We start from the raw sequence: 20,238 nt of genomic DNA, 5'->3' as shown, positions 1-20,238 counted from the left end.
CAATTTGGTGGAGCTGTCTGCGTGCCGGTTTTCCTTTTCAGCTCTAGAAAAGTCGTCAGCCTTCTTTCTGGTCTCTGTCTTTTACTTTCTTTTGTTTTGCCTGTGCGAGTGACGAGCTAAACTGAATGAAGAAGTATTAGCCATCTAATGTCTTTTTTCATTTTCCTGCCTTACACTTGAGATAGATTCAATTGACCATGACATTAATTGACACCTTTAACTCACTATTCTGCAAATACACAATTATAACAGAAAGTTTAGCAAATACAGAAAAAGAAGAAAACACTTTAGCTCATTTCTTTTAGCGTCGGTGATACTGACATTTTGGCTTTTCTTCTTTGTTTTTGTTCTATGTATGCTTTTTTTGCCTCCATAAAAATACAGTTATATTGTACCTGATATTTTATAACTCGCTTTTTTCACTTAAGAATAGTGGCACAGTGGAAACAAATCCGACTAGTATCCATGAGGATTCGGGTTCAATCCCTGGCCTTGCTCAGTGGGTCAAGGATCTGGCATTGCTGTGAGCTGTGGTGTAGGTTGCAGATGGAGCTCAGATCTGGCATTGCAGTGTCTGTGGCTGGCAGCTGTAGCTCCAATTTAACTCCTAGCCTGGGAATTTGCATATGCCGCACCTACGGCCCTAAAAAAATAGATCTTTAATATATTTTTCATGCCTCATTTATTGATAGAATAATATTTCATCACTGAATGCTTATTATTTGCATTATTTTAAGTTTTGTTAGTATCAACAGTGTATAATCAATACTGTTATGAGCACAGATACACCTGTTGACCTACAGATATAAGTAATGATTTCCTTCAGATATTATTTAAAGGGGAAAATTAAGCAGAAAATTTTTTGACCCTATCAATTTAAGTGAATATGTACGTATACGTACACACACCATTTTCAGCTAAAAATGGATTGTTTCTCAGGTTGAATTCAAAAAAATTTTTTTTTTTTTTGCTATTTCTTTGGGCCGCTCCTGCGGCATATGGAGGTTCCCAGGCTAGCGGTCCAGTCGGAGCTGTAGCCACCGGCCTACGCCAGAGCCACAGCAACGCGGGATCCGAGCCGCGTCTGCGACCTACACCACAGCTCACGGCAACGCCGGATCGTTAACCCACTGAGCAAGGGCAGGGACCGAACCCGCAACCTCATGGGTCCTAGTCGGATTTGTTAACCACTGCGCCACGACGGGAACTCCGAATTCAAAAAATTTCTGAGAGAAAATGCATTTTTTTAGTTTGTCACTTTGAGAGAGCTAGGATTGTGTCGCTATGAGGTACTGTTTTTTGGAGGCCATCAATTCAGTGTTCTGAGTACTCCTGTCCCGAGGAACATCAGCACTAATTTGGGACCAAGGAGTCCTGAGCAAAAATATTTTATTAGCAATTCCTAAGGCATCCTAATTGTTAGAATAGTATTATACCGCATGAATGGAACATAAACTTGCCAGCAGTTACTTTCTATGGTTCTTTTTAATTGCTGTGCAGTTTTCTCCAGGAAGAGTGTTTCTTAGATCCGCAGTCACTTATCTGCACGTAGCGCAAGGCAAACTTTCAAGGCCGAAGCAGACTTAGCAAAACAAGGCCTCTCTTCTGGCCTTTGACGTATCAGACTCCTGCCCCCAAGCTCACATGGGGGTTCAGGAGGAGCCTGGGGCTGAGGCAGGAAGAAGAAGGGACAGGTTCTCCCTGGCTGTTGCCCTTCTGCTGCCCTGCCCTGCTCTGTGCGGGGGGGGGGGGGGGGGGTGAGGAGGAGGCTTCTTCACTGTGGCGGAGGAGGAACTAGAAGCTGGTGATGGGGCGCAGAGAACGAGCCAGGGCGGAGAGCCGTCCGAGCACATCTCCAGGCAGCAGTGGAGGGAACCGTGCGAACAGAGTCCCGGGCGAAAATACTCTCTAAGCCCTACAGAAACGCCTCGCATTGCAGATAACGTGTTAGGTTACTGCAAGGGAACTGTGAGCGGAAGCTGCGCGGCAGGTTGGAAAGGTTGAAAGCGGACCCCCTCCTGGGCCGATCTTCTCCGTCCTCGCATTATCACCAGGCAGAGCCCTCAGGAGCCCAGTTGTTGGAGTAAGAGGGTGTGTTTAACGAGGATGAAAAATTGCCTTTGAAAAGGACTCCTGAACAAAGAAGACTTTGAGAAGCAGCAGATTGTGGTCTTTTCTCAGTATTTTCTGTTGTTCAGTAATTAAGTAATTAAGTAATGAGTATACCCCCAGGATGAACGCACTCGGGCCCTTAAGAAGTCATCCGGTCCAGCTCGTCACCTTCTTACATATAGACGACGAGGCTGAGCCAAGTGTAGGACACAGGTCTCCCCGTCACTTTCTTGACTGTTCCTCCACCAGCACCAGCTGCACAAAGCAACAGGTCAGATCCACAGAAGGGTCTCCCGTCTTAGCAGGAACCATTACCGACTTTGGTACACACTCGCAGGCCCAGACGTGACCAGTGATCCTTCAGCCGCCAGTCTCAACCGGAGTGGTGTGTACAGTTGACATGTACAGAAAGTTGGATGCAAAGCCACCATTTCCAGTCAGTCTAAAACAGAACTTCTGCCCTTGTCCCACAGTTGTTCACACAGAACAAGAATGACACATTTCAGCTTTTTAGTCCCCTTAATGATTTGTGTGTAAACTTTTTTTTCCCTGAAAAGAACTTTGTGTTAATCAGCATACAGAAGCTCAAGTCTCATTAAGTAACCCATCAGTTGTATGAAACACTTCTGATGGAGAGCTTATCTTTTCACCGAAGATACTGAACACCGCTTGGCCTGGGTCACCAAGGTACAGCTGTTTTAGATACTTTAGACAGTGGTGCCTTGAGTCCACAGCAAAAGAGTCTTAGAAGCATGTTAGAAAGGAAGTCTCAGATATCAAGGCATTGAAAAATCATCAATATCTCTATACAAGAACGTTAGTCTGGATAAATGCGTTCTGTTAGTTGATTGGTAGAATTAAATCATTTTCCCCTTTAAATGGGAAAAAAACTGAAGTGTTTCCATGATGTTCTTCTTTCTGCAGTTTAGTCATTTGGCAATTTGGGGAAGCATACTGATCTGGCTGGTGTTTTTTACAGTTTACTCTTTCTTCTGGCCCACGATTCCCATTTCTCCTGAAATGACGGGACAGGTTAGTTTGACTGCTGCTGGTAAGTGGGCTTTACAGTCCTCATGAAAACTTACGTTCAATGACAATAAAAGCTAGTATGACCTACTTTAAAAATAATTTGGAAAGAAAAGGTAAAACTAATGCAGTTAGAGGTAGGTGTTGGTCCTGCTAAAATCTGGCTGACATTTCAGTTATTATATCGCTTCAGCTAAAATCTCATTATTTTAAACTATCTGTATGAACACCTGTTTCCAAAATTTCTCTTTTGTGCGTAACTGATAAAAGCTGTAATGATTTCTGAATCATCCAAAATAGCTAATATCATAATTATATTTTTCATGTAACGTACTATGTGCTTACATAATTTGGTATTTGATAATGCATGCATAGTAATTAAGAAAACACTTTTATTTAAAATATTTAACCAGAAAAAATAAAATAAAATATTTCACCAGAATAGACATTCCTTGGAGCTCCAGAAACTCTAGCTTCTAATATTTTATTTACATGGAAGCCGTTATTTCGTTTATGTTAGTTCTCAGAGCCTGTGCATCTTTTAGTCTTTCACACTCATTTACGAATTTCTAAGTTCTACTTTGCCTATGCGTACTGGGGAGTAGGCCCACAGTGCTTACCAAGTGCATCACATTATTAATATGTATGGACTTATTAATACATTTGCACAATAATGGACAAATCCTCAAAGAAATACATGTCAAAATCGGCAGAGAAAGAAATTAGAGACTCTGCAGAGTTTGGGACAGATAACCAGGGGGACTGTGAGCAATCATCCTATTTGCTCAGTCGTTGCCTGGTACCTGGCTCTTAGTGTATGGACCAGATAGGGGAGGCATGACTGGTTTGGTTGGTTTGCATATCAAAGACACGTTCCCAGTGAGAACTTGCTATCTCTAGGAATTGACTAGCCCTGGGAGGAGCGTTGCCTCCCCAGATAGAAAGGTTTTTAAGATGTCAAACTATCAGAACATACAGGAAATTTTAAATATATACAATATGGAGCCTTAATCAGTTTCAAATCAGTACAATCCTAATTGAACTAAGGTGATCAGCCAGTCACTAATTAATCTGCTAGGCAGAAAGAAGAGTGAGTTCTCCCAGGAGAATATAATGGGATAACTGTCTTACAGAAAATGTTTGGCAGTTAAACAAAGTCGTACTGCCAGGTAATAGAGTGTTGAACCGTCCTTGCATTCCTGAGATAAAACCTGTTTGATCAAAATATTTATTTGATTGTTTGTTTACACTTTATTAAATTAAGTTTTTTAATACTATATTTAGGTTTGTATGCCAGTTTATTTTGTTGATTTAGTAGCTCTAGATTCATATGACTGCATCCGTGATTTTTCTGGTGTCTTCACGTTTTTGTAGAGGGTAGGAGACTGAAAGCTTCACTTGGTATTCAGTATTGGCAAACTAAAAGATTCTCATTTAAGTGCTCTTTATTTCTGTTTATTTGCAGGCCAGTATGGTCCTGGCTTGTCCATACTTTTGGCTGGGTTTTTTCTTGGTCCCCATTGTGTGCCTGATCCAAAATGTAATATGGAAATCGTAAGTTGGAAAATGAGGTGGTAACCAAAAAATATACTGTCATAGTTAATGACCCTTTTCCAGTTGTTTGACTTTCAAATTAAACTAAGTGCCCCTTTATGAATATTGAAGGTCATGGGCTTTTAGAGGAAGTACATGTCCTCTGATTTTTTTCATCTATTTTTAAAATTATGGTTGATTTACAGTGTTCTTTCAATTTCTGCCGTACAGCTAAGTGACTCAGTCTTACAGTTTTTTTTAATAGTCTTCCATCATGTTCTAACCCAAAAGACTTGACATAGTTCCCTGCACTGTACAGTAGGGCCCTCTGCTTTTTGTTACTGGAGATTTGCTAGCAATCAATTTAGAAAAAAGAAAAAAAAAAGGATAGGATAAAAATGCATGAGAGGGAAATCTGGTAGTGAAATTACTGAGCTGATAATTTTTCCTGAAGAGTGGTCCATCTCTTCACTCTTTAGAGGTTTGACTTATGTAGCTTTTATCTAATTTATAGGAGTCAAAACATGATACTAGAGGATCACAGATTAAAAACTAGTGATAAACTAAGAAATAGGAGGGAGATATTCATATTAGAAGGGCATTCTTTATTTTCAAAATTTGAAGTAAGACTCTTTCAAATATAATTCTCTCCAAATATTTAAATAATAGATTAGAAAATCTCACGTTATTTTTACCAAGAAAAAAAAAAAAAAAAAAAACCCACCCAAGGTGTTAGAAATTCCTGTAGTCCCTGGTAATAAAGGTAACGTTAAAGAACCCACGAGATTATAAGATTTTAAAAGTGTAAATAATTGATACATAATATTAATTATTGCACACACTCTGCATTGTAAACAGTAGAGCTCTAGAACTTTATAAATTTCCAACTAACTAATAAGCAGAGAAAGACATTTTATAAAGGATGATATTTATTTTTCTTTTCAATGTCCAGTTCTTCCTTAATTCCTCTCTGTGTTGAGGCAAACATAATTATTTATAGTCTCCAAAGTGGAAGACTTAAATTTCTCAAATTCCCCCCCAAAATATATCAGGTCCTCTGTGTGTGGGGAGAGGGTTGTCTTTTCATGCATTCCACCTTCAGCAAGAATTGTCTGAAAGTTTAAGAAGCCTTTGAGGAGTTCCCGTCATGGCACAGCGGAAATGAATCTGATTAGGAACCATGACGTTGCGGGTTCAATCTCTGCCCTCGCTCTGCGGGTTAAGGATCCAGCGTTGCTGTGAGCTGTGGTGTAGGTCGCAGACGAAGTTTGGATGTGGCGTTGCTGTGGCTTCGGCGTAGGCCGGCAGCTGTAGCTCCAATTCGACCCCTAGCCTGGGAACTTCCATATGCCCTGGGTGCAGCCCTAAAAGACAAAAAGACAAAAAAAAAAGGGTTGAAGAAACCCTTCGTAGCAGTTCTAATCATCAGTCGATGTTGGCAGTGGGGAATGGGGAGAAAGTACCGATAGGTTTGTGATATTGACGTTTCTTCACATTGTCCTGAAAGTAAGACGCTTCAGGGGCAGAGACAGGCTCTTATCACTCTCCTCTAGCAGCCTTTGCCCTAGTCTCCCGAATTCTGGATCATGCAACTCATGGGCTTACTGTTCTTTGCCTTTGAAGTGCACTGGTCACTTGCCGCTGGCCTTAGCCATTCCCCCAGTTATGTGGAGTCACTCAGGTGATGATGCAGGGGGGCCCCTCAGTACCTAGCTTCCCCCTCACCCCTCCTTGGAAATCAACATCCACGGCCAGATGAAGCTACCACTGAGGAATCAACTCACAGAAGCCGCGGGTTTTAAAAGAGTCCACGCTAAGACCTATTTAATGCCGCTGATCACTGACCAAATAATTTTCGGAGCTGTGAGTAATAAATTTTGGCCATCTCAGCCACACATCCTCAGGAGGAAACTTGGCATCATTTACATGACTGTGGAACTTCCTGGACAGAGTTTCCTGGGGACCACAGTGGCAGATGCCTCTCTGCCCTCACTTCCCGAAGAGTCCACGTAGGTGGTCCCAGCTTCCAAACACTCACTTGCACATCTATTTGGATTTAAGGGCACATTTTTCTCAAAGAAATATAAATAGCACTTTAAAAAAAATCAGGGCCACAAATGCCTGTTTATTTGGTAATATAGATGGAAAATATTTTCAGAAGGAAACAGTGCTGTTGGAAACGAACAGTATTTCCGTTCCTGAGAAATCCCTTGTGGTGCGCACAGGTGCTGGAAACACCCCTCTCCCAGTCTGGAACCTGAGAAGGAAGGGAGGTTGCTGGGGCGGGTGGTCAGGTGCGGGGGGCCTGTGACCACAGGTGCAGGTGCAGAGATGGGGTGGGGGCTCGGGGCAAGGGGAGCCAGGCATGGCTCTCTCTGCTTAAGACGAGGCTTCAGACCCTGCCTCGTAGATCCTGTGGCCAGAACGACCATCCCAAGGCTCCCCCTGAGGAACTCTGCTTGGACCTGGTTGACAGGATGGCAGACTTAACGCTGCGAGTTGTCTCGAACTGCTGCCTGGCGTGTGGCTTCCTCCTGTGCCGTGAGAAGAAGATACCCAGGCTCGAGGGACACTCTGATTGTCTAGGGGCGTCCTTTCTGTCCAGCCAACCTGGGTATTTCTCTGTATGATTTACAGTCAGGAGTGGTTCTGTCACTCTGTGTGCCCTGCAGTTGTCCTTAGCAAGCCTTTCTGAGTAAAGTCAAATTGTGAACCACAGATAAACACTCTACCATGCTCTTCACACAGCTGATCTCAAGGTTTACCTACCGTCAGGCATGTTACTGACTCCCATTACTGATGGGAACCAGTTTAACAACAAAACAATGAAGGAAATGCAGCTAACAGATGGGTTTAGATAGCTTTAGATGTCTGTGATTTAGACGGAGCTTGCCAAGCGCCAAATACACATGGTAGTGGAAAGTAATATGGTTTAGTGTACTTTTAACATCCATTTCATGTAAAATTTATAAAGTCCTTCATCTCATATTAATGTGCACATAATACATTTTAAATATATGCATTTTACCAGACTTACCGACATAGAGAACAAACTTGTGGTTGCCAAGGAGAAGGGGGGAGGGACTTGGGGGGGGACTGGGAGTTGGGGGCTAGTAGATGCAAACTGTCCCATTTAGGATGGATGAGTAGTGAGGTGCTACTGTCCAGCGCAGGGAACTCTATCTAGTCTCTTGTGATAAACCAGGATGGAAGAGAATGCAAGAGAGGGAATATAAACATAGGTATGACTGGGTTCTTTTGCTGTACAGCAGAAATTGGCACAGCATTGGAAATCAACTATACTTTAATTTTAAAAATGTACACTTTAAATAGCACATTATCAACTGGAATTATGTTGTAATTACTTAATAATATAAAAAGTGCTCAGGAAATTACCTACCATATAGTGTTATTTACTTCCTCTATTGATCTGCCAGTTTATTGATTGATCATGTGTAAAGCATCTATAATGTAGTTCTCTTGTTCTGTGGAAAAGGAATAAATAACATATCTTATTATTTATAATCTATTCCCAGATGTTAGAAGGTATTTATAATCTATCTTAAACTTTAAAACAAAAACTGTTCGTTTTACTTTTGTTGTTTGGGTTTTTTTTTTTTTGCTATTTCTTAGGCCGCTCCCGTGCGCGGCATATGGAGATTCCCAGGCTAGGGGTCTAATTGGAGCTGTAGCCACCGGCCTACGCCAGAGCCACAGCAACGTGGGATCCAAGCCACGTCTGCAACCTACACCACAGCTCCCGGCAACGCCGGATCGTTAACCCACTGAGCAAGGGCAGGGACCGAACCCCCAACGTCATGGTTCCTAGTCGGATTCGTTTAACCACTGCGCCACGATGGGAACTCCTGTTCGTTTTAGAATAAATAGCAAATATGTCCTATGCCTCTACTTTGGCTGCTCTATAAAATGTTTCTCTTCGTTTCTCTTCTCCTTGTTCATGTTGTGATGTCCAGCAGAGTCTTTCGATGGACGTACACTACGTAGAACTTTTTATCATGAATAATCACAGGCATTTGAACCTGAAAGATAAAGTATGGGTTATTTTTCCAAGGTCTAAACCATACGCTGTTTGTTAGCTGCATTTCCTTCAATTTTTTTTGGTTGTGAAATTAGTTCCCATCCATAACAGGAATCAGTAACACGCCTGATGGCAGGTAAACCATCAGTTTACCTGATCAGTTTGTGAAGAGCATGGTAAAGGGTTAATTTGTTTATATGTTGTTCATAATTTGACTTTACTCAGAAAGGCTTGCAAAAGATTAATTGCAGTGCAAACAGAGTGACAGCATAGGTTTTAAGTTAAAATATTGGTGGAAGAATTGCTGTCCAGGGAGAAATGACAGCTTCCTTTTTCTAGGGAGCAGCTTTGAAAACTCCTTAAATTGGAGCACACGGCTTAGATACGTGGGATTTTCTTCAGATGCACGTTAGCATTTAGGCTTGTTAATTTTTAATAATGTTATTTTGAAGTATGTGGCATCTTAGTCTTTAACTTTTTTTGTTCTAAAACTTGACTATTGACCTCTTTGATTTCTCTCAATCCACCAGTTTTCTTTATTCTTATAATTTTCTATCTCAGCTAGCCTAAAATTTATAAACTGTCAAGTCCGACTAACATCCTAAACACTTTTGCAAAACAGCCACGACTAACCCATAAATCCATGTGCTGCCCTCTGCTCTTCTTCTTTGCACCTGCTTTTGCTCTTGGGACAAAGGCCAAATCCTTCCCAAGGCCATGGGCAGCCTGCTCCAGGCCCATCTCTCCTGCCTCCTCAGATCTGCTCGTTGCTTTCCTCCAACCACAGGGCTTTTGTGTGTGAGGTTCCTTCTGTCTGAAATGCTCTCCCCTACTACTCTTCCCTCACCCTGGCTCAAACTCCACTTCCTCGTAAGAGCCTGTGCTGACACTCCTGGCAAACTTGCACCCCTGCCTCAGGCTGTCCTGACATCACGTGGGGCCCCAACCATCAGACCCATTCCTTCCTGACATTCACTCATCTGTCTCCTGTCTCTCCTTATATGTTGGAAGGTTTATGAAAGTAGATTTGATGTCTGATTTTGGTACCTAACTGTGGCTCAAGAAAGATGTTTAAGGAATGCATGAGTGTATGGAGACCAATGCCTGAATATAGACACAGACCCCACTGGAAACAAGTTTCCACAGAAGGGCAAGCATCTATCTAGGTTGTCTTGTATGTTTCAGGTATGCACACCTAATGTGTGAATACTGGGATGTCCAGTGCACAGTTATCATTGCTGTAAATGGCATTGCCAGCCCTGGGGCTCACTGATTGAAGTAAAGGATGGAGGTGGCTCACGGCTGAATGAGAATTTAGACTCCAAGCTTCTGGAATGACAACCATGGTGGAAAAGCTGTATGTCTCAGTTACAGGAATCTTCAGCTGTAGGGCTTGGTTTGAGCCAATTGACTCCCCCAGAGTCAGGGTCCTCTGCAGCCTAGACAGACACCTGGTGAGATTTATAGACTCTCACAGAAAGTCAGAAGCGTTTGGGGTAGGTGGCTGTCGATGCACACTGCCCAGCCCTGTCCAGCATCCCTCTGGTGATGCTCTCAGCTGCTAGGAAAGTAGTCTGGCTTCCACATTGACTGGGCGTGAGGAATTGCACCCCACCCAACCAAGGGATCCTCTCCTGTACTTAAGGGATGTCCAGCTATGATCCAAGAGGGGAGAAAGCATTGCTTCTAGTCTGCAAAGCTCATGTGTTATGTTTTTTTTTTTAAACAGCTTTATTAAGATGTTATTCACATACCATAAAATTTATCCAGTTAAAGTGTACAATTCATTGCTTTTTTTTTCTGTTTCGCAGAGTTGTGCAATCATTACCTCTTTCTGATTCCAGAACATTTTCACCATACCCCAAAGAAACTCTCCATCCATCAGCAGCTACTTCCCATTCCTGCTTTTCTCCCTCTCACCTCCAACCTCAGTTAACTGCAAATCTACTTTCTGTCTCTATCCATTTCCTATTCTAGACTTTTCTTATAAAAGAAATCAACTATTTGTGGTCCCTTCTGATTGATGTCTTTCACTTAACATGTTTTGAAGGTTCCTCAATGTCATAGCCTATATAAGCATTTCATTCCCTTTTTAATGCCAAATGAATTTGCATTGTCATGTATTATGTTTTTAAAAATATCTTTCCATCTGATACAGGATTAGAAATACCTGCAGCAGAACTTTGCTAGAGGTGGTCCGGGAGATGGAAAGTAGCAGAGGTCAAGAACTTGATTGTTCTGGAGTCACTGAAGAGAAGTAAGGCTGTTCTCTTTATCCTAATTTTTATTAAAAACCCATTCTCCCTATTGTTTTCCTTACCCTTCCCTCCCTCCCAGGTGCTTCCATATTCTCTGTAATTTCTCAGGTTTATTAGTGCATGTAGAACATGCTTCACATCCCCAGGAGTGCAGGCTCCTCTCTCACCAGCTCCCCTTGTGGTCTTCTTCTCAGCCAATGACAACTTCAATATTCCAGACTTTAAGACAAAAACTATTAAGAAACAAGGAAAAACATTACATAATGACAAAGGGTTCAATCCAACAAAAGGATATAACATTTGTAAATATTTATGCACCCAGGTTATATTTAGGAATGCCTAAATATATAAAGCAAATATTAATAGACCTAAGAGGAAAAATAGCAGTACAATATAAGAAAACATTGGCCTTAAATGACACATTTTACCAGATGGACTTAACAGATATTTATAGAACTTTCTATTCAAAAGCAACAGAATACACATTCCTCTCAAGTGCACATAGAACACTCTCCAGGATGGATCATAGATTAGGCCACAAAGCAAATGTCAGTAGTTTTAAGAAGATTGAAGCCACATTAAACATTTTTCCAACCACAGTGGTCTGAAACTAGACATCACTTACAATAAGAAAACTGGAAAATTTACAGATATGTAGAGATTAAACAACATGCTACTGAACAGCCAGAGGGTCGAAGAAATCAAAAAAAGAAGTTAAAAAGAATCTTAAGAGAAATGAAAATGGAAATACACGTTCCAAAACTTATGGGATGCAGAAAAAGCAGCTCTAAGAGGGAAGTTCATAGTGATCAATGCCTATGTTAAGAAACAAAAAAAAGACCTCAAATAAACAGTCTGACTTTACACTTCAAGGAACTAGATAAAGAAGAATAAAATAAGCCTATATTTAGAAGAAGGAAAGAAATAACAAAGATCAAAATGGAAGTAAATGAAATAGAGACAGTAGAAAAGATCAGTGAACCTAAGAGCTGGTTTTTCTTTGGAAAGATAAACAAAAAAAACCAAACAAAACAAAAAAAAAAAAAAACAAATTTTTAGCTAGGTTCAGTAAGGAAAGAAAAGAGAGAGAATTCAAATAAATAAAATCAGAAATTAAAGAGGAAATATTACAACTGATACTACAGAAATACAAGGATCATAAGAGACTACTGCGACTAATTGTATGCCAACAGATTGGACAACCTAAAGAAATCAATAAATTGCTAGAAACATGCAACCTACTAGGACTGAATCATGGAAAAAAAAATGGAAAAAATGAATAGATTGAGTAAGGAGATTAAATTGGTAGTAAAAAAACCTCTGAACAAACAAAAGTCCAGGATTAGATGGTTTCACTGGTGAGTCCTATCAAACATTCAAAGAAGAATTACTACCAATTTTATTCAAACCTATCCAAAAAAAGAAGACATCTAAATTCATTTTACCAAAACAAAAATATAAATAAATAAATTCATTTTACCAGGTCAAAGCAGACAGAGACAGTACAAGAAGAGAAAATTACATGCCAATATCCATATGAACATAGATGCAAAAAAATCCTCAATAAAATATTAGCAAACCAAATTGAACAGTACATTAAAAGGATTGGACACCATGACCAAGTGGGATTTGTTCATGGATGCAAGATTGATTTGACATCTGCAAATCACGCAGTATGATACACTGCATTAACAAAATGAAGGCTAGAAATTGTGTAATCATTTCAATAGATGCGGAAAAAGCATTTGACAAAATTCAACATCCATTTGTGATAAAAACGCTCATGAAAGCAAGTATAGAGAGAATTCACTTTAACACACTAAAGGCCATACCATATATGACAAGCCCACAGATAACATCATACTCAACAGGGAAAAGCTGAATACTTCTCCTCCAAGGTCAGAAACAAGACAAGGATTCCCTTTCTTTCCAGTTTTATTCAACATAGATAGTATTAGAAATCCTAGCCAGAGCAATTAGGCAAGAAAAATAAAGACATCTAAATTGGAAAGGAAGATGTACAACTGTCACTATTTGTAGATGACATATTTTATATAGAAAACCCTAAAGACTCCACCAAAAAACTGTTAGAATGAATAAATGAATTCAGTGAATCTTCATGGTTACAAAATCAACACAGTAAAACCTGTTGTGAATAATGAACTATCATAAAGAGAAATTAAGAAAACAATCCTATTTTCCATTGCATCAAAAAGAATAAATTACCTAGGAATAAATTTCAGCAAGGAAGTGAAAGACCTGTACATTGAAAACTGTAAGACACTGATGAAAAGAAAGAAAAGACGCAAATAAATAGAAAATTATTCCATGGTCATAGATTGGAAGAATGAATATTGTTAAAATTTCCATACCACCCAAAGCAAAATACAGATTAAAGGCAATTCCTATCAACATTCCAATGGCATTTTTCACAGAATTAGAACAAACAATCTTAAAATTTGTATGGCACCACAAAAACCCCAAATAGCCAAAGCAGTCATGAAAAAGAACAAAGCTGGAGGCATCACAGTTTATGATTTCAAATGATATTACAAAGCTGTGGTAATCAAAATAGTATGGTACTGTCATAAAAACAGATCTTGGAGAGGATACATAAATAAATACCTTTGTTAAAACTAATCACACTCCGGAGTTCCTGTCGTGGTGCAACAGAAACATGTGCATGTTCAGGAGTAAATAACATAGAGCTAAAAGCACAACCCACAACATGAAATAACAAGGACAACCAGCTAAAGTAAAGTAAAGTAAAGTTTTGACATTCATGGTCAGGTGTCTTGGACCAGTACAGGTGATGGCTTTGCTGTAAGAAAAGGAAGCTGGAACAAAGATTTTAGAAATATCTGCCATAAAAATCTCCAGGGACAAGGGGGACACTTACTATACAGTTCAACTCTTCGGAAAAGAAAGTTATGACGATGGTATATAAGGGATGCTCACTGCAAAATGCCGCTTTAGATGCAGCCTTTTGCTGAGAGTGTCCAGATAGTATCCATTTTATTTTAAATATGTGAACGTTCTCCAAACGAGGTCAATTTCTTACTTTTACCTTACAACTTTTTTTTTTTCCCAACAAACTCCTTTGAAATCTGTTCTGGTGAACTAAAGTCCATCTGTTTGGTTTAGTCCCAGGGTGGAAGCCAAGAATTTCCAAGGGCCCCTGAGTTCCCAGCCCTGCCAGATCATCTTCCGGAACAGCTCTGTGGATCTGAGCGCCCCACGTAAGTCACGGGTTGAGACTCCCTGGACTCCCAAGCAGGACGGGTAACTAAACTGCAGGTCCTTCTCCTTGGAGACATGACGCTGAATGAAATTAAGCCAGATGCACAAGGACAAGGACTGTACGACGCCACGGGTCATGACCTGGTCCCTAGAGCCAGAGAGTGGGAGGGGGAGGTGTCTGCGGGCCGGGGGGAGGGGGAGGAGAGAACAGGTTCCTGGGAATGGAAGGCGTGATGGGTGCGCAACATGTGTGTGAACTTAACGCACTTAACAGCAGGGCAGAAAATTGTATGTTACGTGTATTTTACCACATTGTTTTTTTCGAAGGGTAACACTTCTTTCAAAAGAGACTACTATTGTCTCTTTTTAAAAAAAGTTAAGGTCATCTCATAGAGAAAGAGGGCTCAGCTAGAAATGTGTGCACTTGGCCTAAAGCAAAAGGCACAGGTTGAGGGAAGGTGATTCCTGGTCTCGTGCTTCCAAGTGGAAAATCCTCATGTTTTTAAAATCCTCGGCCAGGTGCCCAATGTACCATTTCAAATGTCCACGATTGGACCCCGTTGCTCTCCTGGTGTCACCTCCTCCTCCTCCCGCGTTCCACTCCAGCCTCTGGGCTCCTCTCACACTGCGCCAGGAACGCTTCTGCCCCAGGCCCTCTGCACTTGCCGGCACTTCGGCCTAGAAAGCAAACCCCTCTTATACCTGGGAGGCTCCTCTTTCACTTCCTTTAAGTCTTTGCCCAAATGTCACCTTACCCCCCCTTTTTCTTTTTATAGCTCATGTTTTGTTTTTGTCTTGTTTTTTTCTTTTTATGGCTGCACCCATGGCATCTGAAGTTCTCAGACCAGGGGTTGAATCAGAGCTGCAGCTGCCAGCCTGTGCCACAGCCACAGCAACGCAGGATCTGAGCCACATCTGTGACATACACCACAGCTCACAGCAATGCTGGATCCTTTACCCACTGACCGAGGCCAGGGATTGGACCCATGTCCTCATGGATGCTAGTTGGGTTCTTAACCCACTATGCCACAACAGGAACTCCTGTAGATCATGTGTTTTAACCAGTCTGCCTCCCTGCGAAGTTCAAGTCCAGAGCAGAGACATGGGAGTCAGGCGGAGGGGCCGCTGCATCCCAGCTCTGCCTCTGAACCTGCTGCGGGGCCCAGGGCACCGCAGTCAGCATCTCCGAGCTGCAGCCTCTCTGTCTTTTCGGTACTTCCTGCCATCGGGCTCAGCATAGGCAGCACGGGGTGTGAAGGGCCAGGAGGGTCTGGACTCACCTTGAGGGACACCTGCTTTCTACAGGAGTTGTAGTTCCGAAATCAATCCCCGCAAAACCTTTCACATACACAAGACTAGGAATGACCTCGGACTCTCATCAGATACATATGAAAAATAGGAAAGATAAATTTCAGTTACTTTGAAAACTTGTAAGGGGTTCCCGTCGTGGCTCAGTGGTTAATGAATCTGACTAGGAACCATGAGGTTGCGGGTTCGATCCCTGGCCTTGCTCCGTGGGTTAAGGATCCGGTGTTGCCCTGAGCTGTGGTGTAGGTTGCAGACGCGGCTCGGATCCCACGTTGCTGTGGCTGTGGTGGAGGCCGGCGGCTACAGCTCTGATTTGACCCCTAGCCTGGGACCCTCCATATGCCGCGGGAGCAGCCCTAGAAAAGGCAAAAAGACAAAAAAGAGAAAAGAAGAAAAAAAAAGGAAAATATGTAAGAAGAATTATTTTCTTGACTCACTATTTTTTAAATATTGAAAAGAGGAGCCCATGGTTGGTCAGGGCTCTTACTGAATTACCCCAGGTCTTAGGGTGTCTCCTCCACTCCCATCATCTTTTGCCGCTTGAGGCCAAGTCCCTCAGCCAGTCTGCAGCTCTTTAGGCCCCGTGTGTTTCTCTGCTGGGATAAAGTACTCTGAGCGCCTCAAGTAAGAAACGGGGAGCGGGGCGGGGGGAGTTCTCTGTGAATCGCAAAATACCAACTCTTTCTTAAAACATAAGACTGACTTTCTTAAAGATTTTATCAGAGTCCCAAATTTATAATACAGTGAATTAAATGAGCCAACGGATGAGGTAAAATTCTGAGGAACTGTTACCAAATTGGGCCCTGTTGCCTGCCGCTCACAAAATCAAAACTCACAAATGGTGAGAGGGCACCTTTCCTTTAATCAGAATGCCGGCAGTCTCCCCAAAACCACTGCTGAAGGTTCCGCTCAGCCAGGGGCCAGGAATGGTTTAAAGCGGAGCAGGGCGGTGATCTCAGGCTTTAAGGCGGGGGGCCCACACGGTTTGGTCACACTGTTCAGAGGATGATAGAAGGGAAGTTGGGGAAGAGACCAGTCACCTGCTAATTCGGAGTCCTCACTCTGCTTCTTCGGTCCATGGAAAGAACCAGCAGGTTGGGCAGGGTGTTGTAGAGTAAAAGATTTGAAAGGTGAGCTTGGGCTAGAGATGCTGCAGCGCTCAGGGGGTGTCCACCTTAAAAGTTAGTTGCAGGAGTTCCCATCATGGCTCAGCAGAAACGAATCAGACTCGGAACCATGAAGTTTCAGGTTTGATCCCTGGCCTTGCTCAGTGGGTTAAGGATCTGGCATTGCTGTGAGCTATGGTGTAGGTCACAGACATGGCTCAGATCCTGCACTGCTGTGGCTGTGGTGTAGGCTGGCAGCTGCAGTTCCGATTCAACCCCTAGCCTGGGAACCTCCATATGCCACAGGTGTGGCCCTAAAAAGAAAAGAAAAAAAAAAAAGAAAAAAAAAAAAAAAGCTAGTTGCTGTGTAGCTTGGCCACAAAGAGGCTTGTGGTTGAGGGCGGTTTCCTGCATGGAGCTGCTTACAAAATGACAAGGTTGATTCTGAAGTCCGCTGAATGTCTTACTAGGTTGAAGAAAAAAACGACTTGAAAATTCCCACCTCCTTCTCCCCCACCCCGCTTTTCCCCTTCGCTTCCTGCCTCTGCCCTTTTGTGCCCATCCTGGCTGCAGCCGAGTGTCTAGGAAGCGGATGCGCTAGGCAGCCAGCCAGGGCGAGTCCACGAGGGGGTCCATTGACTGCTTTCTTCGGACCCGTCACTCCTTTCTGGCTGTCAGGACTTCCTGAAGATGGTGAAGGCAGGAGATGCTGAGAGCCAGGGGCTCCCTCTGCACCCCTGTTTGGATGCAAATGGCAGTTAAAGGTCCAGCAAGCGGGATCTGCTGGACTGATGGTGCCTCTTTGTTGCTGAGGGGTGCGGGCTGGGCAGGCGGAAGATTGGGGTCCCTGTTGGCCCACTTCAACAACCGGGAACACCGCAAAGAGGAAAACCAGCCCAGGTTCCCAAAAGGTGTATTTTGCTCCTGAACAAGAGCACAGCCCAGTGTGTGAGGCCAGAACTTCATTGCATTTGCGGAACCCTTTGAAGGAAAAGAGTACAAAACTACAGATGCAAAATTAGGTTCCAAAGCACATGTTTATTTGGAATGAACACAGAAATTACAACAAATCACTGATGTCTGAAAGCAACTTCTAAAGCATCAGCCAGGGCCTTCGATGGGGCGATGTTGCTGCAACATCACAGAAGATCCCCTCGTGTGCGGGTCTGGCCGTGACCCAAGGAGAAATACTGCTTCTGGGCTGAGTCCGCCGGCCGTCCTCCTGCCCCTGGAGGCCTGAGGTCAAGAACTAAATCAGGAAGAAAGACAGGCTTGTTTCCTCCACCCGAGTGGGGAGGAAAACCATTGAAAGTTCGGACAGGTCTTCTGTTTTAAAAGGGTGGGGGAGTTTCTTATATGTTGCTTTGTAGCAGCCATCCTTGTTTCTATGTTTAGACCCTTTAAAATAAAGCAAAGAGACACCTCTTTTCCCACCTTTGGTTGTTCGCATGGCTGACACAGCCGGGACTTAAGCTTGGAAAGGGGGCCCTCTGAGATCTCAGTAAGCCTTGGGTTTTTCTGCCAAAGCTGTGGGCCCGCACCCCCTTCTCAAGGAGAGTGCTCCCTCCTGGTCTTCACAGCCACTCACAGCATCTGGGGCTACACGCAGGAAACCCCCAAGTTCCTCCTTGAGATTCTGATCGAATCCTTCTGAAGTGGGAAGAAGGGACATCCCCGGGGGCCGGAAGCTATTGACACCTGGTCCATCCTGAGCTTGCAGTGAAAATGGCTGAACATGGTGGTTCTTCGCAGACTGTCCTTAGCCCAGCAGCAGAAGCACCGCCTGGGAAGTTGCTGGAAATACCAGCTTTTGACCCCACCACAGACTCGCTGAATCAGATGCCCTGCAGGCGGTGTCCACTCAAGTTTGAGAACTGCTGGTCTTGCATGTGGGCCTGATTTCTGGCCTTCTTGCCAGCTGCCTGGTGACTCTACCGTATTGAGAAGGCTGGGGGCCACTCCTTCCACACTGAATAAGCCAGTGCATAACAGGTGGACACGAGTTTCTTCTTCGTTCAAAGAGCTGGCCCCTCAAAGTAAATCCACTCTCATTAGTGAGCCACGTGGTAAACCTTAGGTATATGTGGGTGCGAGCAGCATTTGCTGGCTCTGGGTCATCTTTTATTTTATTTTTGCTTTTTTAGGGCTGCACCCTCGGTGTATGGAGGTTCCCAGGCTAAGGGTCAAATCAGAGCTGTAGCTCTGGCCTACACCACAGCCACAGCAACATCAAATTCGAGCAGCATCTGTGACCTACACTACAGCCCATGGCAACGCCGGATCCTTAACCCACTGAGCGAGGCCAGGGATCAAACCTGCATCCTCATGGATGCTAGTCAGATTCGTTTACCACTGAGCCACAACGGGAACTCCTGGGTCATCTGTTAATCTGAAGGGATTACTCAGGTGCACAACTGCTTTATTGTCTAACCTGGTCAAGCGAGAAGAATGAAAAGACCTGTTCGCTTTCTGCCTGGTCCTGTGCTGCCAGCACAGCTTACAAAGATGATTAGAAGATGAATTTTTCCAGGGAGGGAGCGCTGATCAATGAATTAATTCCTCTGGGAATTTCCAGCCATGACCTTGTTATTCACTTAAACTTGAGTAAACCACTTCGAATGCCTGTTCCAATCGGCTGAATAAAAACAGGAGTAGTTCCCACATGTGGATTCTTTACCAGGCTTGAGATTAAGATTGTGTGTTGTCCAGCCGCAGGTTTTCAGCTTCATCAGCTACCTTTCTGGGTTCTGGGAAGGTATGTTTCAGTTTCAAGATACAGACCGTCCCAGGACTGTCCTCTTGAATGGTGGTGGGAAAATGAACTCAGAGACCCACGGGCCACTGTCAGAGCTGTGCAGCCTGGGCTCAGCCACAGCTCCATATCAAACAGGCGTGAGTCCCCAGCCCCTCCGCCAGGCTGCATCCACGAGGACACAGTTCTCAGGTAGGGTGTGGCCTCACATCAGAATCCCCGGGAGAACTGGAAAAAGTACATAGCCTTGTCCAGCCAGCCACAGATCAGTTGTGGCCCCAGAAATGATCTTGGGGTGACAGTGGCTTGCCGTGGCTTGAAGAGCCCTGGCTCTTGTCTTCTCTGAAAAAAAAAAGAACTTTATGAAGAGACTGAGGTTGCAGAACAGGCCCAGAGTTTATTGGAAGCACGGTACAGGTCAGCGAGCATGGAAAAGCAGTTTGTTTAGGGCAGAAGCAAAGCGCAGCTACCCGGAGAAGGGTGTGGGCGCCCTCCCTAATGAGGGGCGTTAGGGGGTGTTTGAATCATTTCCCTGGAGGCGGTTTTCCGGGTCTTTGTCTTCCTCTGGCCCATCGTCTCGCTCTTCGCCCACATCTCATCTGACTCGGGGCCCTCCTCCACGGGCATGCCCATCTTTTAGCCCAGTGAGATTGTTGCTCAAGGGTCTCTGGGAGGTTGACGGGACATATTATGGGCTAGGGCCCCCTCCTTGTTGAGCCCTGATGAATTTTTCTGTGCAGGTGCAGTCGGGGGGGGTGTCTTTCTGACTTCACGAATGAAAGATGGGGTCGCCTTATCTTTTACCTCCAGCAGAGCTTAGCTCCTCTCCGCTCCTGCCGTTACCTTTTTCCTTGAAATATCAGG

At 43.6% G+C, this 20,238-nt stretch overlaps 1 protein-coding gene across 1 annotated transcript in view; it reads left to right on the top strand.

Moving 5' to 3' along the window:
• Positions 1-20,238, top strand: part of LOC100625134 (phospholipid-transporting ATPase IB) — a 161,506-nt gene that overhangs the window by 139,438 nt on the left and 1,830 nt on the right. The window contains exons 34-37 of the mRNA XM_021065491.1: positions 3,037-3,144; positions 4,604-4,692; positions 10,869-10,967; positions 14,113-14,207. Coding sequence (XP_020921150.1) covers positions 3,037-3,144; positions 4,604-4,692; positions 10,869-10,967; positions 14,113-14,207 — 391 coding nt within the window. The remainder of the gene's footprint in view (positions 1-3,036; positions 3,145-4,603; positions 4,693-10,868; positions 10,968-14,112; positions 14,208-20,238) is intronic.

This window comes from Sus scrofa, chromosome 11 (assembly GCF_000003025.6).
Source record: "Sus scrofa isolate TJ Tabasco breed Duroc chromosome 11, Sscrofa11.1, whole genome shotgun sequence".
In the NCBI taxonomy this organism is placed as follows: domain Eukaryota; kingdom Metazoa; phylum Chordata; class Mammalia; order Artiodactyla; family Suidae; genus Sus; species Sus scrofa.
This window is presented reverse-complemented; position numbering and strand designations above follow the sequence as displayed.